Source organism: Dermacentor andersoni, chromosome 3 (assembly GCF_023375885.2).
Source record: "Dermacentor andersoni chromosome 3, qqDerAnde1_hic_scaffold, whole genome shotgun sequence".
Taxonomy (NCBI): domain Eukaryota; kingdom Metazoa; phylum Arthropoda; class Arachnida; order Ixodida; family Ixodidae; genus Dermacentor; species Dermacentor andersoni.
In genome coordinates, this window is record NC_092816.1 from 10267144 (window position 1) to 10290084 (window position 22941).

Sequence of the window (22941 nt, forward strand, 5' to 3'; positions counted from 1 at the left end):
TGTCTAATTGCCAGGGGGGCGGCGACGTCGACGATAGAGATTCTCTTTTACCAGCCACTTTCCGTTTCAAAGAGCCTGTCAAGGGGAACAAATTGTTCGCGTAGCTCCCACGTGAAATCCACTATTCAAAATTTGATCGTTGGGATAGGTAGTGTGGAGGACGGGCCCCAATGTGCTCATTTGCTGTAGCCACCTATTGTTGATAATTAGAAAGTTAATTACCGTAACTTCGCTAATTATGCACGTAATTGTGAAAATTGCTCTGTATTTAGAGGCCGCTTATCCGTACACTCAAATGGTAAACATAAAGTTACCGTGATTTACATTTTTCTCATTTAAAAAATTTGGTGCAGGTAAAAGAAAACACCCTGTACAATCATCACTATCGCGAATTTCATATTTTTCCGCGTTCATATTCTTCCACGTGAATGGAAAATTCAACAACAGGCACCCAAGAACTGAATTCGACGACAGGCACCCGGTGTCCGCTCAGGAAACCCGGCGAGTTTCGCAAAGAACGGCTTCGCGTTTAAAATGTCGTATTCGCCCGAAGGCGAAGCAGGGAAAGCGATGACAAGGTTTAGCGTTGCGCTGTAGGCGATTCACTGGACTGGCGCGATAAGGCGCGTGCGAGGATGAGTGAGAGGATGACTTAGCCTGCTGTTGTTGATGACTTAGGATGACTTAGCTTGCAGCAGGAACGCCAGCGCGCTCAACGCCGCAGTGTCAGCAGCGGAAGGCAGAGACGACAGAGCGTCCGATTGGCTGCGTCGATTTTGGAGCCAAACGCACTTCGCGTCTCCCGAGGCCTCCTAATCCTCCACGTCCGGGCCGTGCATGTGTCGCTGACAGCAGGACAGCACGACAACGCCTACGCCAACCGCGATGTCGCAAATACGCCTCCACCGTCAGTATAATCGCTGTCTCAATTTAAAAAAAAAAAGATGCATTTCTGATACACCTGCTTCGTGGGCAGACAGGACACTGACTCGCCCATCCTCCGTTTATTCTCCTGCAGGATCAGTCAAGAGAAGCTGTGCGTCCGTCAGCCTGAGTTCTGCAACTACAGCGACACAGAAGTAAGCGCTGCACGTGTGCGTGCGTGTGCGTGCGTGTGCGTGCGCGCGCGCGCGCGCGTGTGTGTGTGTGTGTGTGTGGTTGTGTATTTGTGTGTGTGTGTATGTGGTTGTGTGTGTGTGTGTGTTTGTGTGTGTGTGTGTGTTTGTGTGTGTGTGTGTGTTTGTGTGTGTGTGTGTGTTCTACCTTGAATACGTTTTATTAAAAATGCTAAAGAAATTTTTAGAGCTGTCTACTAACGTGCAAGTATTCCTTGGCTCGGCTGTTACTTCGCTTTTACTTACTCGTGCTGCTAGCTTATGCATGTCTACCGGTCGCTTTTTCCGACGCCAAAGAAGCTTACGCATTAGTAGACAATTCTCGAAATGTCTGTAGCATTTTCTGTTCCTTATCATGTCTATCCTGATTAGACCGTATCATAACGTTCCAAGCATAATTATATCACATGCAATCACGGGCATCATAATCTTCTACTTGGTTCTGTAGAACCTTTTATTCTGAATTAGACAACCTGCATTTCACCTCTGGAGACTGGGAACCTGCTTCATTTGGTATTATGTTTGTAGCATGTTACTGCATCAATTGACTATGTCGAGGCGACGGCAACGCGACCAGTTATTTTTATCGAGCGTCGCCCTATAACGTCATTTCTGATGCGCTTCTGAACACCTCCGTTCCTCTTCTCGCTGTTGGTTGTAATTCAGTTCCTGTCGCTGCTCTCGTTGTTCCTTTTGCGGACTGTCATTTTTGCAAGTACCATTTTATACTTTTTATTGCATCAAATGACTATGTCGGGGCGATGGTGACATAACCAGTTTTTATTGTTTAATGGATTCGAAAGTTACCAACCGTCTACAGTTACACTACTACAACGATTAAATGTCTCAACTTGACCAATTACGCACTTATTTCTCAGTTACAAGAATTTACGGAACAAATACGGTTTCCACAGGGTAATCGCCAAAGAATGCTTACGTATTGACTTGAACAGCTTTTAATTTATCGGTTCTAAAGCTACCATTCATCTACAGTTACACAATTATAACGATTAAATGTTTGAACTTGCATTTATTTCCCAGTTACAGTTACAAGTTACACAGTTATCTTCTTTTACGGGACAGACATGGTTTCTCCGGGGTACCCGCCAAAGGAGGCTTACGCATTAATATTCAGCGACGATTTAGCGGTAAATGCGAGAGAAATGCGTAAGCCTTACGTCGCCCTTCTTTGAGGTGCCGGACCAATCATTTAAACAGCGTACACCACATTGCAGAAGAGTGTTGTTCAGGAGCTCACTGACGCTGCTCCGGATATATATATATATATATATATATATATATATATATATATATATGATGATGATGAAGGCTGGACCCCGGCTGAAAAGCCGGAAAAATAACATGTTTCCGTTTCCTGCGTCCTATCATTCAAGCACAATATATGTCATATTCAGAATTGTGCTGTCTGGTACAGCCAATTTAAAAAAAAATGTGGTGCAGTTAACAAAATTATTCAACGTAAGGTGTATATATATACAAACACCCCCTTTCCGAGTCACCGCATGCAGCGACTGCGCTGCATGCGGTGACTCGCAAAGCGGAGATCGCTCAAGGTTGAAATTAGGTTCCGATGGAGGACGACGGGGGTGACGCGGAACGCTTACAAGGGGCTATAGCATCGCCATCTGTAGTTGGCGCTGGGCTCTGATTTTTTCACGTGAAGGAGCTGAACTGCAGAACGACCAGAAAATGGGGCCAATAACTTTTTCTCTAGTGGAGAATATTAATTATTGTGCTAAGTAGAAAAATTGTCGGCAAAAGAGAGGCCAGGTGGACAGGAAGAATATTAAAATGCAAAGCGACTATCAGTAATAGGAACAGACACCAGAACATAGCGTTTCGGTAAATGCAGAACTGCTATCAGTCGTACCAAGTAAAAGCAAACAAAAAGAAACATTTCAACACAACAAATTTAAAGCTACCCTAGCGGGTTTGAGCTAAGCACATCATACACCAACAGCCAGGTGCTAGTTATTAAATAGTATCAAATCTTATACGCACAAGAACTGAAAACTATTTTGCTCGTATTGATTCTAAATTATTGATCCACTACTAAGATGATACAGATTCCAAAAGCTTTGCAGGGTAGCCAACCGGAACTGTACCTCTGGTTAGCCTCTCTGCCTTTCCATGCATCCTTTCTCTCTCTCTTGGTTTGCAATTATGGCGAGTGTAAGCACACCTGTATTAGCAAATTGCCATGTAACTTGGACAATAGTAAACTGGGTAAGTTGGCATTGGTAAATAAGGAACCAATAAAAATGGACGGATAAAGACGCAAGGACAATGTTTTCCTGCAGCCGTCTCTAATTCGAACACTCTATTTATAGAGCTGTTGTTCATTATTCGCCCTGTATCACCATGCAAAATTTGGCATATTTCGGTGTAAGAAATCTCCATGGAAGAGAAATTTATGCCTACCTGCATATAGACGCAACAAGTTGTACGTTAAAAGCGACGCTGTAGCAAAGGAAGCATTCGGTCGCTGTCCCGTCTCACGGTCAGAAAAAGAAAAAAAAAGTATATTTCCCTCTCATGTTTTTAAATCCCGTGGTGCACATCTTAAAGTTCGTGAATAATCGAAAGTTATGTGTGTTCTCATGGAGAGATATGAACGAGATATACAAGCTATGTTCGTCTACGTGAGTTTGCAGGCTCCTACTGGTTCAAATGCCCGAGAAAATGGCACCAAACAGAAAACAGACGGTGAGTAGGAGGGCCCGTGATGTGAATAAATATAAAAACGAAGGTGTAACCTTATACAAGGAGCACGACAGGGACGGGCTACAAGCTATCAAGAAGGTAGGTTTCTGAAGATCGATGTGTGGGAGCTGATCAGGCCTCGATGCTTTCAAACACAGGCAGAGGCAAGAGCGGTAAAAGGCTTCCTACCCTCTTCGTCCATCGCATTTCTGTTCATTTCTCGATTGCGTACGCATGAAGCACCCGGGAGACTATATATATATATATATATATATATATATATATATATATATATATATATATATATATATATATATATAGTTTGTTATAAAACATGGGGTAGAGTTTGACGTGAGAAAATAAGAGTAAGCAGGAAGAGGCCAGCCCCGTGCGTGCAGTAGCCAGTGTCATACTTAAGCTTATTGTCGGCGAGGAGGGAGAGAAATTGATGACGTTGGCAGCCATAAAACGTGGATGGAACGGAGTAAATTGGGAACCGGTCATTTATCCTCGGGGCATTCGCCGTTGTTATAATCAAACCGTCCATCGCACTGAAAAATATGGGCCCCATCGGAATCTCTGCTGAATCGACTCGCCCCCGGAAATCGACCTGGCGTATACGAAGAGAGAGTCCGAGGGCAAGCAGCAAAATAATCGAATGTGGTTCCCGGTCGGTCGAAATGTAGCCGTCAAATACTTTGCTCCCTTTGTTTTTGTTAATGTGCGCTTCTTTTCCTTCCTCTACGTCACAGTAGCTCATTCATAGTACGAGCGTCTGTTACAAACCCGGGCCTCGCTTACAGTGCGACACGCACAGCGCAAGCAGACTCGTCTTCTGCGTATCGGATGTTCAAGAACAAAATTCACAAATCATTTCTTACATAAGAACCGTATACGCGGCGTGCACGCCGATGGCCGCGCCACTGGTGGCGGCCTTGCGCAGAACGCATGGGAGAGGAGCGAGCCGCGCGCCGTAGCACGCCGTAGTTTGTTGCGTCGCTGATAGTGCTTCTCCGTCTTATTTGTGTTTTCAGAGCAAAATAAGCAACACCCTTCGCATGTGTGGGATGGCCAAAGCTTCCGAAGAATGTCGAAGAAGAATTGTTGCAGGGTGGGGGGGCTCAAATACCGGCGAAAACGTGCCGGTGATACGGTTCTAATTATTCCCCGCAAAGCCTCATCAGCAGGAGCAACGGTGGCAATGGATCGTAGCTTCGGCGCGAAATTTCTTGTTCTCATCCTTTCCTTTGTCGCTTCGGTGTTTTTTTCTTTTTTTATTATTATTTTTTTACTCAATTGTAGTTAGACGGGTAAGCGACGAAGTTCGTCTGCAGTGCAACATGCGGTTGAAAGGCATTTCGCTAAAGTTCGGAATGCCGTTTGCCGCTTATATTGTTTTCCGCTTCTTTACCGCGTTGCGCTAGCTAGGCAGCACGACTGCATGAGCGCATTGTTTTGCATGTTAAAGCTACAGAAGTTTGCAAGAACTGAAATTGTTAGTTTTATGTGGCCCGGTAAATCCTCGCACCAGCTGTCGCGCACTTCATGTTTTTACATTTATTTTATGCGTGGCTTCGCCCATGTTTAACTGTTGCTAGTTGCTTCATGCATAACTCTTGATTCTTTTGAGCTGCGAGGTTTTCACCCTGCCTCGTTTGTAAAGGGTATAAATCACGCTGTGTCTTATCGGAATGACACCAAGCAAGTGCTTCTTTAACAGCTTTATTCATTTCGCCCGAGGGCACCTTAGATATTGTGGATTTTTGGGAAATGTGTTTAGAAAATAGGTAGCTCAGGGCGAGAATTGCTAATAGTTACTGCATATGGTATTTTTGTTCTATTTTTCGCTGATCCATTTTTCGCTGAGTAGTTCGCGTCACGTCATCATACCTTGATGCTGTCTGAGCAGACTTAACACGCCGAGTGATTTGTTTGTTTCACAACGTAGTCGCTTATTGCAAGTGAATTTTGCACTCAGCTGAATTATTTCTTATTATGCTTACGCCGCATAGGACTAAACCCGGCCTTGCCGCCAGCGCTGTATCTAATTTGACTGGCGCTGCTCTGCCTTTAAATATATCATGTGGCCCTTCTCTCTAGTAACATTTAAAAAAAGTACTGCAATGTTAGTCACACTATAGCTTTGTACGTTTCCGAGCAGTTCCCTTAGGGAATTTAAAATTGCAAAAACTGCAGCGCGAACGGCAGTTCATCGGCGGTACAGCGCTAACACGCGCTTTTATTAACCCGTGCGTTTGGGGGCTTCGTTGACTATAGTGTACGCGTTTCTATCAATAAATTCGCAATTATTCTACTTCGGGCGACTTTCACTACACTTATTCGGCGGCGTCACATGTATTCATCGGCAGAAAAATCACAACGGTATATGCAGACATCGCACCGTGCGGATTTGTTATCTAAGTCTGCACTAACGACGGGTGCTTATTATTGAGGTGCAGAAGCAGCATTACGGCAAGGGTAGAATTAAAGAAAAAAAAAACGGTCGAGACATCGCATTAGTCAACAAAATTTGTCGGCTAGTTTACATGAGCTCCACTTCATGTAAATGGTCTTCATGGCGTTTGTCTGCGGGACGCACCTGGCGCGTATGTGGACCATGTTGCCCCAAACACCGGTAACATCTTGTTCATACCCGCTCCCACAGAGGTCTGCGTCTTCCCTACAGCTGTCACCGCAGAAGAAGCAGTCTGGCGCCCGAACCAGGGACAAATCGCAGCCGCGAACTTCAGTCACCCTTGCTGCAAAGCGTTGTCGTCTGCTACTGTTCCCACGCGTATTGTTGGAAGCGCCCGCTAGGTGGCTATCAGTGGCGCCTCTATAGGCGGTGCATGCGGCCTATATGCGATTGGCTGTTGCCACGTCAATCGCCTCGGTACCAGGACAGTCGCTATCACGAGTGGTGCACACCGACACGGCTGCCGATGGGTAGAACCTCCTATATGTAAATACAAGTTTTGTGAATGCGGGTCCTGGTATTCCCGCGGAGCTCGCAAAATCACGCCACGAGCAAGGATTACGAAGACAGGAGCTATAGAAACGCCGTTGTGCTTTCAATCGTTGTCGGACGCCAATGCGCTCAAGAAACGCTTTCCCCTCGGCAGAGTAGTTCGCCACAGCCAGGGACGCTAAGTATTACGCAGAACACGAGAGACTTTTAGGTGGCCGTCTGTGCCGAGAAACTGTTGCAACAAAGCTGCTGCGGTGGCGTTCCAGCATGGGGGATATGTCCCTGTGGCGTGCTTCTGAGACTCTTTTCAAGTGTTACTCTGTTACTTAGTACTGCGCATGCCGATATGCATTTTGGTGCTCATTTTCTGCTTCTGTATTTTTTTTATTGATACGATATAAGGAGATGTTGGCGCACAGTTTAAGGCGCCGGCTACTCCTCATCTCTCACGCAACGTTTCCACAGGAAGACTATGACGTAAGGAACACATCGTACATACAATATACAATGTAAATGTATCCACACTTATGTAGATGAAAGACTCAAAAGTACAAAAGATATTGTCGCCTAATAACACATTGTCTAGTCAGTGGGTGGTACATACATCCTGTAAATGCATTATCAGATACAGTCACAACAGAACAGTCAACATAGCATAATTCACAAACAGATGGATATATACAGTGACAATGAAATGAAGGGAACAATGAAAGCGCTAATAACGTCCAGCAATGCCGCTGTCTTCAAGTCTTTAGTGCTTTTAAATCGCTCTTCTGCAAGGACGTTGTTGGCCAAAGAGCCAAAAGTTTCCTTAAACTGAAAGGTCTGCTGTCTAATTTAATTAGCGCTGATTTAAGTCGGCTTCTTGGTGTGTCGTGATGCGGGCAATCTAGAAGGAGGTGATATATATCTTCGTCTACAAATCCACAATCACATTCGGGGGTTTCCGCACGGCCAATTCTGTGTAAGAAATGCTTTGTGTAGGCAGTGCCTAGCCTTAATCGATGAATAAGGGTTTCCATAGTTCTATCTAATGACAATGAAAATTTGAATTCAATAAATGGATCAATATGATATCAGTCCGAGCTCTTAGAATTCTGGTCAAACCAAGTGTTTCCAGACATTTTGAGAGACGTTGTCCTTATAATGCAGCGTAATTCATCCTTTGATATTGGGAGCGGAGCCGTATCATTTTTGAGGTGCGCTTGTCGTGCTGCTTCATCGGCTGCTGTGTTGCCAGGAATTTCGCAATGCCCTGGTATCCACTGGAATGCTATTGAATGTTTCGCTTCGCTTGCCTTTGTGAGGTTTTTAAGTGTTTCATATATTATGCTGTCACTGAATGTTTTCCCCTTTGTGTTGCAGAGTGATGTTAGAGCCGCCTGTGAATCGCTGAAAATTACCCGTTTTTGCGCATCTCTTACTGACAATATAAATTTTATCGCACATAGGATTGCGAACAGTTCAGCCGTTGTGGACGAAGTCGCACGAGATAACTTAAATGATTCTTGTTTGTTGAGGTGCGGTATAATGAATGATGAAGTTGCTGTACTGGAGCCATCTGTATAGACGTGTGTGTATCCTGAATACCGCATATATATCTGGTACAGCGCTAGTTGTTGAGCAGCTCGAATGAACATGTCTCTTTTGCTGAATATCCCATCTACTGACAATTCGATTTTTGGAACTGTAAGCAGCCATGGAGGATATTCGATGTCTGAGTTCCAAAATTCATTTCTTGGCAATATGTGAAGATTTTCTTGAATTTCTACATGAACATAACTTCTATCTCGTTTCATTATGCCTAGAGCCAATGGGTGGTTTTTATGCTGGGTTTGAAGACGGAAATAATGCCGGCATGTTTCTGTAGTTCGCATAACTGGAAATGGTGATTGGCGAGCCTCAGCTATTACAAGAGAACTAGAAGTCGCTCGTGGAACTCCTAGGCATAGGCGTAGACCTCTAGCTAAAAGTCTTTGAAGTCGCTCTTCTGACGTGTGAGAAAGTCCGTGTAAGATGGGCGCGGAATACGCAACTTTTTGTCGTATTAATGCATTGTGAACAGTCAGCAGGGACGATACTGATCCGCCCCATGATGTGCCTGCAAGTCTGCGAAGTACAGTCACTATGGCATTGACCTCGTTTTTGAGTTTTTTTTTTTTTATGTGGGGTGCCCAGGATAGCTGCCTATCAAGTATTATGCCTAGAAATCGATGCTGTGTGACAATCATTAAAGGGTGTCCTTCCAGATTAAGAGTGAAATTTTTTAACTGCCTTCGAGTGAAGGGCAATACAGCTGTCTTTGCGTGTGATAGTACCATTCCTCTCTCTCTCTCAAAAATTTGTTGATTATATTTATGCCATCTTGCAATGCCATTTGAAGTAGTTGAGCATTAGACCCAGATGTCCAAATGCACACATCATCTGCATACAGTGAAAACTTTAACTGTGATGGCAGCCTTCTTGTTAAATCAGCCATGACGCAGTTAAAAAGGAAGGGGCTGAGTACGCTTCCCTGTGGTACTCCCTGTTCGACAACATGTTCAGCACTCTTTCTTTCACCCGTCTGAACAAATATTTTGCGACCTGATAGAAATTCAGACATCCATTGCAAGGACCTGCTAGACAGACCAAGTTCCAACATGCTTAGCAAAACATGAACGCGACTAACAGTGTCAAATGCCCTCTTGATGTCTAGGAATACTGCTATAGTCATGTTCCCACGTGCACGCTCGTGATCCACACAGGTTACTATATCTAATATTGCATCCATTGTGCATCTATGTTTTCTAAAACCGACTAAGTAGTTGGACAGCACATTCGTTTCATTACACCACCATTGAAGTCGCGCGTCAATCATTTTCTCCATTACTTTGCATAAACAACTTGTCAAACTAACAGGGCGGAAGGATTCAAGGCACAAGGGCGTCTTACCAGGTTTTAAAATTGTTATGATTCGAGCGACTTTCCAAGAGTCAGGTACAGTTTCCTCTATCCATAAGTTATTATAGATGTCTAAGAGAGCATTTGTACCTGTCGGTCCGAGGTTTCTTAGCATATTGTACGTAATGCCGTCCGGCCCAGCAGCGGACTTTTGGCGACATGATGCAATTGCACATTGAAGCTCGCTTAATGTGAAAGTATGATCTAATTGAGGATGTTTAGCCCAGTAGCAAGCAGTAATTTCTCGCTTAGCCAACACTACTGAAATATCAAATTCTGCACATTGAGATGAAAAAGCAGGTCTGGAAATAAGCTCACAAAATTCATCTGCAACTATTATTTCACACGTGTCCCGAGCTACAGCGAGAGCACGAAATGGGAAGCTCTGTGTTACAGGTCCGCTTAAAGAACGAATTACTAGAAAAATTCGTGGGACAGCCGTATGAGGAGACAGCGTGTCGCAGAAATCGCGCCAGCGCCGTTTGCCTAAATTTTCAATTCGTCTGCGCATTACATTGTGTATTTTCTGAGCGTTTCTGTATGCTTCTAAACTTCCGCTCCGTCGGTAAGCTCTTCCTGATCGACGTCGGATGGCTCTTAGGTGTTCATATTCTCCGTCAACTGCAGCATAATCTTTTGGAATTGGGACCTTCTTTGTGCATATGTTCATATTGTCCTGCAAAAATTCTGTAAATTTTTCCACTGTTGCATGTTGATTAATTTGATCCGTTAGGCGGTACCGAAAAGCTTGCCAGTTGGTTAGTCTGCTGTAACGCCTGATATCACAGTGCATGCTAGGGTGGTAAACAAGGATGGGAAAATGATCACTTCCGCGCGCTTCCATATCTGTTGTCCACCCACACCATTCACTAGATCATGTGAACACAGGGCAACATCTATGCAGCTTGAGTAATTATATCCACGAAGGAATGTTGCCGACCCATCGTTTAAAACAGTCAAGTTGCATTTATCTATGGCGCACTCAATAACGTTACCCCGTGCGTCACAATGATCACTGTCCCAGATGGTGTTGTGTGCATTGAAGTCGCCACATATAAATACATTAGAATGAGCTATGTTGAAGATATGCACTAGCGCTTCTACTGAAATCCGGTTTGAAGGTTGTAGATATAGATTAATCACTGTTATACAGAGCTTGCCAAAGGATACTTTACATGCGATGAATTCCGGGAAGTCTGAATCACTGGACTGAATTCGATAAGATGGTAGGTCCTTTCTGACGCACAGGAGCACTCTGCTAACAGCACCTTGACGAGAAGTCTTGTATATCACATAATTTGAGAGGCGAAAGTCGTCATTGATTCCCGCCTCTTGAATGCAAAGTATTGCGAAGTCAGCACACTTCCTTCGAAGACTTTTGGCATTCCACTGAAATATGGAGACATTTTTGTAGCGGTTATTCATGCTCTGCCTGCCGCAGTTTCGGCCCGGATTGTTGACACAGTAGTGCTTCTAGAGGCAACAAGGCTTTCACTTCTGGTAGGTTGTTTGCTTCCGGCAGAGCAGACAGGATTGCCTTAAGAGCTGCGAAAAGCATTGGCAAAATCAGTTGTGTCACCGATGCTGTGATATGTTCGCTATTAGCTGGTGTTACTTCTGCAGTAGATGAGTGAGGTCGCTGAGAGAAATGTGTGCGAGTACTGGAGATCTCCTGTGTATTACTTTCTGCCTGTTGTCATCTGGGTTTCCGTAGCACTGATGCATAAGACTGGGCACTTGACTGTGATCCTCTTGATTGGTCTCTTGATTGCACTGTTGGTTGTTCTCTAGAGGAGGAATAGCTTGTTGATGCCCTTGGCTGTGGTGGTTCCGGTGCCCGCTGAGGTGGGTGATCTGGCACTGGATGAACAATCTCAAGGTTTGGGGCGGGTTCATTGCGTCGCGGTTGTCTTCCATGGATTAGTTCATGTCGACGCATTTGTGCCGCTGCTTTTTTCTGAGGGCAGCCTGAGAAGGAGGCGGCATGGTTCCCCGCACAGTTTGCACATTTAGATTGTAGAAGTGACTTGCACTCCTTGTGGTCATGATCTCCTGAGCAGATTTTGCATCGACGTGTGCTGCGGCAGGTTTTCGCCATGTGCCCAAATCTCTGGCAGTTATAGCAGCGAAGTGCTGGTCCTAGGTATTCCTCGACAGGGTGACTGGTGAAACCCAAGTAAATTCTTCCTGGAATAGGGCGATCGTCTCTGAAAGTCAGAATTACCGTGTGAAGTGGACGTGACTGTACTGCTCCATCTTCTTGGCGGGAATATCTGTCTGCGTGCCGATATAACTCCTGCGTCTTTCAAGAAGTCTAGGAGTTGTTCGTCTGTATACTGCAGAGGCACATGTTTTACTTTCCCAACGTTTCGCGTGTATGACTCGGGGATGAAGGGCTTGACTTCCAGGCCGCCTACACTTGAGAGCATCAAAAGGCGTTTCACCGACGCTAAGGAAGCAACGCTGACACTGAAGCTTCCATCTCTGTTCGTCCTGAAAGGCTGTACTTTTTCTTTCGCAGCGGAAACTATTTCGGCAGACACTCGGTTTGGATTTACTTGCCAAAAAGTAGTACCTTCACTTGTTGGGCGAAATACAACCGGAATGCCTTCGGCTCGCTTTTTCTTGTAGGTGACCAAAGTAAATGGTGCATCTTCACCCATCTCTTCTTCATCACTTAGCTCATAATTCGATGTTCTGTCATCGTACTTGCTGTCTTCTAGGCGAGGCTTCTTGCTCTCGGCTTCGCCGTCAGCCATTATTCCTGAATTCGCTGAAGTTTATTCCGAGTTGTGGAGAACCAAACGTGCCGGCTTTATGAAGCTTTGTGACGCTTGCAAGGCCCCAGGCTTTTCATTACGGCCCGTTGCATCATTCATATGGCTTGTTACGTTTGGACGAGCATAAGGCTCGTGATGGTGTTCTCGGCTTCCGACCACCGTAACGGCAGGGTAATAGCCAGGTCCTCAAAAAAGAAATGTCGTACCTCTAAGGCGCCTGGCTCGTTGAATCTTCGCCCGACGTCTTGTTAATCAATCGTCGTCAATGGTAACCGTAAATGTCCAAAAACCAGAAAACTCAGAGCACCGCACAAAAACAGCGACCGAACAGATACACCTCTTCTTCTTCTTCCTGCTTCTGTATTGTTGTTCATTCATCTTTGAGGGCAGGATCAGAAAGGTCACATGCCCTTACTGTACTGGGTAACTAGGACTTCTTGTTAATTGCAATATTAACAAGTGTACAGGTTTGTCATTCGTATTTTGATGTAATGTATTTTCCCATGTCCCGTAACAACGTCCATATGGAGGCTAGCGGTATGTATGGAACAATAAAAATATCCCCGATATCCTTTAGAGTTTGTGGACATCACAAACTGAGGCACAGCCTTGGGACTTATGAATCCCTGGCTGAAGTATAAACTGTGACTACTTGGATAAAAAGAAAGTGGCAGTTTCACCCAGAAGGCGAAGCATCTATTGCGATAGCAACTTGGTAGACAGTTATACGAAGTAAGGATAGTAGTTTTATCGGCCGTATTAACATGGAAACATTCGCTTAATAAATGAATTAACAAGCGTGATGTCAGCGCGCGCAAGCAAACATGCACACATTACACTCGATGAGCGCGGACACTCACTGTCAAAACGCTGGTGTGAGCAAGCGCGGCAGCAGCAGCGAGCGAAGCGACCTTCGTGCGGTCTATCGCCTCAACTCGAGAGCGGCGAGAACACAGCGCGCACAAAGCTATGAGCCGACTGCAGACCCCTTTCGAGATACGGCGAGCGCGCAAAGTACGCACATGTTGGCGGAGTCGAAGCCGCCCACCCTCTCTCCCGCACTGCCTCCCCGCTTTCCTCCATACGTCGAGAGGTAGTCGCGATCGTCAGATCCCCTTGCCCCCCCCCCCCCCCCGTCGCGATATGTGCAGTTGCTGCCGGAGCACAACGCCACCCCCCTTGCCTCCCTGCCGACTCCCTACGGCCGTTCGCGCGACGGAAGACGGCGCGCTTGCTCTCCGCTTTCTGCCTCGCGCGTGCCAGGTTGAGCGACGGGGTTATCGCCCTTGGAATTTATACAGAACATCACGGCGTCGCCGTCGGCTACGGCGAAAATGCGCCTGGAGTGCCCCAATGATTGCTATCATGATAAAACATTGCGCACTCTGTGCTTCGCACGGAGGCACAGATGGAGGGCGCACGCTCGCCACAATATCGCGGCATTAATTATCTCTGCGGTCATTACATTTCATTGTGCGAGCATCGATCGTAAACTCTTTCGCTTGCAAGGACGTCGTCCTTGCAAGGGTGTTGTCGTAAGGACGACAATGACGTTGACGTAAGGACGTTGTCGCGCCTCCATTTTCAAAAGCTAGCGGTGGTCGCGAGGCAACGTGAACAATTGCCACAGTCGCAAGACTTGCGTCGCGCCGATGTTCTGTGTTCAGTACGCACACGCGGAAATGTCGTATTGACTTGAATTTTCATATTTTTTCCTAATTGCTTAATTAGGAACATGAATATTTACGCGTCCCTATAATAGCCATAAATAAACAAGAGCATGTGCCAGGAGAACTAGTAGTAAGCATTATTTTAGAATTACTTTCTCTGTCCATTCGATAAAAAAGTAAAACAAGAAGAAATATGTGAATAATCGTTACTATAACTTCGTCCTTTTCGTTGTAGTGCTTTTCTTGCTTTCTTTTTCTGTTTGCACTTGTTGAAAACCTTCGTGTGTTTCTGAGACCCGAATGAATGAATGAATGAATGAATGAATGAATGAATGAATGAATGAATGAATGAATGTGTACTGAGCTTTTCTTAGTTTTATGTGATCGTAAAGGGTTGAGTACATATTCACACCGGAGCTAATGTAAACCAACGCAATTTCGCCTGCGATGTGGATAGTTGTGCACCCTCCGAAATTTTGGTGCCATGATATTACCGACTTCTCAGCGAAGTCCAGCAGTGCAGTAGCTATTCATTCATCTTGTCAAGGGCGGTGATAAAACTAACCTTTTTAGCATATGAGTCCTCAGTACGCATCCTTCAATGGGAAACTTTGATCGCCATAATGTAAAAAACCCAGCTATCGGTGACGCGTTTTTAAATAGCACTGAGAACGAACAATGTTAGGCATAACGTTAAGAGACAGGAATATAATGTGGTGTGGATCAAAGGGCAAACAAGGATCTCCGGTATTCTAATTGACATTATGAGAAACAAATGAAGCTGGGCAGGCATTGTAATGCGCACGTTAGATAACCGGTGGACCATTAGGCTTACAGAACGGGTGCCAAGAGAAGGGAAGCGCAGTCGAGGACGGCAGTAGACTAGGCGAGGTGATGAAATTAAGAATTTTGCTGGTGCTAGCTGGAATCGGTTGGCGCAGGACAGGAATAATTGGAGATCGCAGGGCGAGGCCTTCGTCCTGTAGTGGACATAAAATAGGCTGATGATGATGATGAGAAAATTTTGTGACAGACGTGTACCGCACCTCCTGCCTAGAAACCTTGGAACAGCGTAAAAAAGAAACATCGACTGAGCTTTGCTCACCTCTTTTCTTTTTTCGACCTGCGAAACAACTAAAATGAGAAAAGTAAGCTTACATAAGGAAACTGGAATCAAGTGTCCACGATTACGCTGTACTATTTTATGATATAATTTTAATTGCCACTCAGGATGCGTCTGGTAGCTTTCATTACGGATGTAAAAGGATCGCGAATAGTCTGCCGAATCGTTTTAGAACCTTAAGGCATCAAGATATCATGTTACTTCAAGGCAGGTGTGCAAGCACCGACAAAGACGGAACGAGTCCACGCGGTGCACCTTCAAAAGTAAAGGGCGCTTCGTATTTGACAAAATTTTAATGCGAAAGCATTATATGCTCGATGAAGCGGAAAATCAGGCGAGCGTCCTGCTTAACATCCGAGGGTCACAAAACCTTCGTAATGAAGTGATGACGTCCCGTTCCCGGTGCTGGACCTGCTGCTGCTCGCACTGCGGAATCCTACGGTGAACAGCCACGGCGTCGGACGGACGCCGTGGCCCACATCCACAAGATTGACTTCGCCCAATTCGAAAATTGAGTTGACCCACGTTCAAAAGCGACCTGGCCCACTCCCAAAATTGACCTTGCCCAGTGCGAGCACACGACCAAGTGAAAAGTATCGCGCGCAAGAGTCATACTGCTTTCGCATTCGATGCACAGGCTTAAGTGCCTCTAACTCTTATTGATCGTCCCTAAGTATGCTCATTTGATGCATGACACCTGCGTTGAAGTAATTTGTATTGAAGCTAGGCATGGTTACTAAGGCTATTTTATCAGGTTTTTGCATTAGTGAAGTGACAAAAGCCCCGAGCTGTTCATAGTACTTCCGGAAATGAATGAATGAATGAATGAATGAAAGAAAGCCGTGTTGTGGGTGCGGCAACTATATCTATGATATGAAATCAGATCCAGTGGTCAGATCCAGCTCGCAAGAAAACCTTACAATGGGCAACTTTTATCTTGGTTTCTACGTCGACAAAACGCCAAGCTTCTTTTCCCACACTAAATATGCGAAACAACGTGCCCTTCGCGCTCTTCGCATTGTTTCTCGTCTATCGCATGACTTCCACTTGCCTGCTGCCTTTCTGAAATTGTATTCTACGGTGTGCCTTCCACTACTAGAGTATACCACTGCATTTTCGGGCGGAACGTGGGAATCTAGTTCAATTTATATCTATTTTCAAGCGCCGCTTTTGCCATTCTAACGATCATAGTTCAGCACCCTCTAAGATCAAGACGTATTTCCCGCTGACATCTTTTCGCCGATGGGCGTCAGAACACATGTGATAATCTGTGCTAGAACACTGTGCATAGGAACCTTACTTATACGGAAAAATAAATAAATAAATAAATAAATAAATAAATAAATAAATAAATATATGTGACACTAACATGGAATGATTGATCCGCGTCGGTGTCGCCGCAGGAATACAAACAGCGCCTACTACGCTTCCTGGACACGGCCGGCAACTTGGGGGAGCTCGCCATGGACAGTGAAGTCATTCTGCAAGTAGTCATGGAGAACCCCGGCATGTCCATCTTCCCCAGCGGTTTCGCCAAGCAGTGAGCCAGCCTTCGCAGGGCCATGCCGCGGCCCATTTGCTTACACTTACTACTCGCTTGACAGTACTGCAATCTTCCTTCCCCCTGAAATGGGATTTTCGCGGGGTAGAATTACACAAGAAAAAAAGAGAGAGAGTACAGGATGCACCGAAGCATTGTATCACAAAAAGAGCGCACATCATGTACACATCACAGAGTGAGCAAGTGTAAATTGAAACATTTTATTGGCTGAGGCACAACGAAAACGTATTCAGGGAGGGCTGCAGCAATACGGTGCTTACATTTATAACAGCGCTATAAACAGGACCAAGACCAAGGTAAACAAAGAGCGTGTTAAATAAAAATAAATTTTATTCCGTGCCGACGCAAACGTTACTGGGAGTACGATTAGTATCAGGCATTAAAATACAAATATTTGAGGAGTCTCGTGCTGTATATGCACGTGAGCTTATTGCAATGTAGCGAAGGCACTCTGCGACATTCTTCTGCACTTTGATGAATGGCGAAGGCTGCGAAGGTTCGTCGCGTCACATCACAGTGAGGCCATGTATACTTAACCCCCACGTGACACCGTAATACTGGCAGTGGTGTCTGATGCCCTTGTTTGTCTTCCTTCCTTAATATTTTTTTACCCCTAATACTGCTGACAGTACATACTGAGGACGACACGCAATGAAATTGGTTATTAGTGAGCGCTGTGTTCGTCTACTCTCGTCAATGTCCTGTTTTTAGCGTTATTATCTTCAAGGTCCGGAATGCACCAATCAGCCTAATTCAACACGTGTCCGCTGTAAAACGAGAGCGTTTGGAAGTTGATTGCAGTCGGAAAGCGCGACAGTTAAAGGGGTCCTGAACCACCCCTTCGGGCCTGGCGAAGAAACACGCTTCGCGCATAGCATTCGCTGCTCTGAGCATCTCCGCCAAGTTAGCTAAGCCGTAGCAGCAGCACAGTTCAAATGTGGGCAGCTGATTACCGATTAGGGTTTGTTTTGATTAGAACTGAGCTCTTTAGTGATTGTCGCTTGCCTGAAAAGTTTGTGCTAGCTCAGCTCGGCTTCGAGCGGGGTACCTCCGTGTCTCTATGCTGGCGAAGGGAAAACGTAATTTTTAAAGGGCCCCTCACCAGGTCTGGACATTTTGAGCTGACAAGCGCAGAGCATACAATGCGCGCTAACGATGGTGTTTGCAAAGAATTATATCGCTACGCGCCGCAGGAAGGTCTGAAATTTCAATCCGAACGCCGTTTTCACTTTCTCTCGCGGCAACCGCGCTCCAAGCCGAACGGTGACGTCGTTGCGTCCTATGCCCCTACGTGGTCGGGTCCGCAGTGTGACGTCGCTCGTGGTGACATGTGACTGAGAATTATTCGAGGCAACATTTGTTATTTGTATGATCTGTTGCTTGAATTGACGAATCGAAGTTTAGAGAAATAATAAAACGCATAAACGGAATGCCTGCGTGCTTTTTTTTTTTTTTACTTCGCACCGGAGCAAGAGAGATGTACTTCCGCTTCGTCTGCTTTTTCCCATGTTCATGCAGTCAGGTGCGCAGGTACCGAAACTATGCCATTTTCTACCGTGTTCCAGCACGCGATCATGCTCTGCGATCCGCTTGTTCTGCCTCAGTATTCGTGTAGCACGAAATTATACCGCTAGTCATGTGTCCTCGTGCACAGCGCGCAATATCGTGCGCTGCGCGAAACGAGACATCACAACAGCTCGCGCGCAACGTCAGCGGAAGTGCGGAGCGCCGCAAAAAACGAAAAAAAAAAGGCGAGGAGAAAAAGAAAATGAAGGCGAGGCTCTTGACGTAGGAGTAACGCGATACTCCTGGCTCGGTATGGGAGAACGCAGGGAAGGAATTTCGTTTACGGAGGCTAGACGGGGCGATTGGAGAGTGTCTCACTATGCAGTGGAGCTCGCCTTGTGAAATCCTGGGTTCGCGGCACAGAACTATTTATATCTCGGCTGTTAATAAGCCGATCTGAAAACTTTTTGCGGCAGAACACTCCCTATAGAGGGCACGTAACAAGTTCCAGCGTATAACCGAATTCGCTATGGTACCTGGTGAGAAGCCCTTTAAGGCAAAAGCCTTAGATCTCAATGTTTCAAGGTCGTGTTGTGTAGCACATAACATATCACGCAACCCAAGTAAGGCCAGAAGCAAACCAAAGCGTGTCCAGCCGTCTATACGAAATGATTAGGGATTAACAAATTTAATTAATGGTTTGTTAGTGATCGGGTTAAGGTGGATTAAGTTCGATTAGGGGGATTAAGCTGTATTAAGGAGGATTAAGGTGGATTACAGCAGGCTTTACAAGGCATTTGCTTCGCGTTTTCGCTGCTGTTTCGCTGCTGTTTCTTTTTCTTTTTATTTGCTGTTGTTTCTGTCTGTTTATCTTTTGTTGTCTTCATAGGTCTGAATGTATTTGATTGTTTGTAAACTATTTACCCATCCCCTCATAATGCCCATTGGGCACCGAGGGTATGATAATAAGTAAATAAGTTAGCCTGTAAAATTGACTGCAGGTGTTCCGTGTACTAAAAATTTTTGTACCTGATAGACACGTGCACTTTTCTTTCTATATCTGATATACGTGAACAAAAATACGAAACAGAGCTTTCATTTAAGCGTAACAAATATTTTATTCAAGCGTAACAACAGTCAAACGCAGGCACAAGACAGCACTAAAGGGCTGAGATGACATAATGTTCACATACATGAAGAAGGTACACATCTAGTGGCAGTGACGCAATTTAAGAAGCTTTTGCCGTTCCCTTTGCGCTTTCCTCTCTTTGTTAATGCCTTTTACAAAAAACTGAAACCTCAAGAGAACAAAGAACTTTACAACTGCTGTCGAAGCTGCTTTTTCATTCTTTGGGCACCTTAGTTGGGAAAAGGCCAGTGTCTGCAGCTGACTTGAAAAATCAGCTAGACTCGCTACATGTAATGTAATTTGTTTTTGTTTTCACAGCGGTTAACACTGTCAACCGCTGTGAAAGGCACTGTCAACCGCTGTGAGATCTTGTCAACCGCCTTCACCGCGGTTGACAAGGCCTGACTAGGATAGACAAGGCCTCCATTGTCAAAATGGGTAGTTAAATATGAAGCAGCGTCGGCACTAGCTTCCGCTTACGCAAAGGCAGCCTGCACACTGGGCTCAAGAGTTTTTGGCAATGATCTTTCGTGCAACATAACCTGCAGTATAGTAAATCAAAGCACCAGGGGCGTAGCCAGAGGGGAGGGAGGTTTATGGGGCTCCAGCCACACCCCTTCCCGAAATTTTTTCGGGCTGTCATGCACTGCCGACCAAAATAACCCCCGGCGCCGGAAATCGTTCTGGATTTTGTCTAGAATTTCTATTTCACACTCGAAAAGACATTTCAGCGCGAACATTGCGAACTCGGGCCCGATTTCGCGGTAACGCCCATGCACCGGGAGTCAAATGACGCAAGGAGCCCCATCCGAGCACAAATTTTCATGGGTGGTCTGGTGGCGAGCGGGCTTGTCGCGGCATCTCGCGGAGGCCGCGGAATCTGCGCAGCACACGAATTTCAATTCCGAAACTCTGTGGTCATAACGTTCTTCTAAACTTTGGATGCGAAAGGTGCACTGACATTTCCAAAGTCGTGCTTTAGATTTGCAATTCTGGAACTTTGTGGGTTTAATGTTATAACAATTTCACGCCATAGGTGCATTGACTTCTCTAAAGTCGTAGGTCGGACCATACTACGAGAAAAGCCAAATCGACAAGCTATCAGAGAAGTTGACAAAGCACGCAGCGAGGTCCGATTAATCGAAGCGTTGTGGTGGTTCATTTGTGCTGTCATGTCACAGAAAAGAATACCAACATGTTTTTCACCTGCGCCAAAGCATCCATGTTAAGACACTAAAGCAAGAAAAGGTAACTACGTTCTTATTCATTTTTCTACTTTGACTTTTATTCACGAGGACGCATTGAGCCGCTTCAATTTTCTTGTGCTCGCTACCCGCGGGCTGCCAGAGCCAGCCAAAGCGCATGCGTTTTTCACGTTTTGCCCCGACCACCGCGCGGCGCACTTCGGTGCGCGTTCGTTTTTCTCTGGCCGAGTGGATTTTGGCCTGGCAGAGTTTTGGACGCTTTCCGGCTATCAGATGAGAAAGAGAATCAATGCTCGCTCGCTGGCATCACTGTGGATACTCGACGGATTGCAACGCGTTCGCTTGAGCGCGACCACTCGGGAAAGTCTTGTCTCGCCGGTGTAGGATGCCGAACAGTAGGCGCATGCTTCTTTGTGGACCAAGCGCCTCATGTTTTCTTCGATATTCCTTCGGTAGCCACATTATAGGTGCCCAAAGTAGACGTTAGATTGTGGCCAACATGCTTTCCTTCCCGTTTTTTTTTCCTTTCGGCGCCCCCGCCCCACAAAAGAAAAATTGCTCGATTTTGTTACTTCTTATTTTGCGTAAGGTAATGGCCCACGGGACGCTTCACTTGCCGGATACTCTTATTATATTATTGCGATGGCAATTATTTGGACACCCCAGGCGCATTCCTGTCGTCGTTGTCTTCCTCATGTTCCGTATAAAGTCCAAGGGCGATTACATCGTGACCGCGCGCCGCATGCTGTATGTGCGAGTGAAAGCGTAAGGAGGTGGTGGCGGCATAGGCGAGCCTACGGCGGTGGCTCAGTCGCGTGCGCAAGGGTAGAAAGCGGGGAGGAAGGGCGCCACCTGCCGTCGCGCGCGATACATCAGGGGGAGTGGAGGGGGGGAGGCTTAGGATTCTGTAATCTGACAGCTGAAGGTGTTTTTCTGACAGCTGAAGGTGTTTCCCAAAAATAAATTAGTCGCCGTATGGCTGCCGTGTACGTTGAACAATGCATTCCATTAGCCACTGTGAAGCGTTGGAACAACCTGTTCAAAGAAGGACGTGAAAGTTGCAAAGACAATCCAAACCAGGGCCAAAGCCCCCGTGCAATCACCCCCAACAGAATTGCAAAGGTTGATGAGCTGATTAGACAAGAACGGGGGATAAGTATCGATGAACTGACAGAGCGTGTGAACATAAGTCACGGTTCGGTTCACTCCCTAATTCATGAATAAATCGGTCATAGACTCTTGTGTGCGCAATGGATGCCCAAGATTTTGAACCACTGCCAGAAGACAGAGAAGTTCGGCGGTGCCTTGACTTATCTGATCCGGTATCACAATGAGGGTGATGACTTCTTGTCTACAATTGTGACCGGCGACAAATCATGGTGCCACTACTACGAGCCTGAAACACGACGGCAAGGCTTACTGTGGAAACATTCGAATTCACCAGCTCCAAAGAAAGCAAAGGCGGTCATTTCCGCCGGAAAGATGTTGTTGACTTCTTTTTCGATCGTCAGGGGCCATTAGCGATCGAATTTTCTAAACCTGAAGAGACTATCAATCATTTCCGATATTGTGAAACGCCGGATGAAGAACAAACGACGTGAGAAATTGACGAATGAGGTAATCTTGCTCCATCACAATGCCCGTCCCCACCTCGCTGATGTGGTTAACACAAAACTGGCAAAGTTCAAGCGGGAAACGCTGCAACGTCCGCCATACAGCCCAGACCTGTCGCCTTGTGACCCATATTTTGGGGCAACTGGAGAAACAGCTAAACGGAATCAGATTCGTGTAGGACGATGACTTGAAAGATTCAGTTACAGACATTTTGAAGCAGCAACCCAAAGAGGTTTATGAGACGGGAATCACGCGACTCGTTAGTCAGTGGGACAAATGTCTAAATGCTCATGGAGACCACGTTTAAATAAAGTACCCCGTTTTTCATATATTCGCATTTGCTCACTTTCATTTGTCTCGCCCTCGTATATTTTGGAGAACTCCTGCTTTTATATGTGCTCTCTGTTGCGGCTATAACATCGGTGCAATTACTCACAGTACACGACCGGTGACAGCTGCTCCTGCGCAATACATTGGAACAAAAGAGAGCGTCATTGACATTTTCCCCTCGACAGTTGCATATTGTTATGATTCGGGGTTCAATCCCATCGCTCGTGATCCGTTGTCAAGATTGGAGTCGGGAATGAATTAGAAGGTAGCTGG

General features: G+C 45.8%; 1 protein-coding gene across 1 annotated transcript in view; it reads left to right on the forward strand.

Moving 5' to 3' along the window:
* LOC126520776 (uncharacterized) overlaps positions 1–22941 on the forward strand; it is a 171600-nt gene that overhangs the window by 47368 nt on the left and 101291 nt on the right. The window contains exons 2-3 of the mRNA XM_050169555.3: positions 1019–1079; positions 16727–16863. Of these exons, the coding sequence (XP_050025512.3) occupies positions 1019–1079; positions 16727–16863 (198 nt within the window). The remainder of the gene's footprint in view (positions 1–1018; positions 1080–16726; positions 16864–22941) is intronic.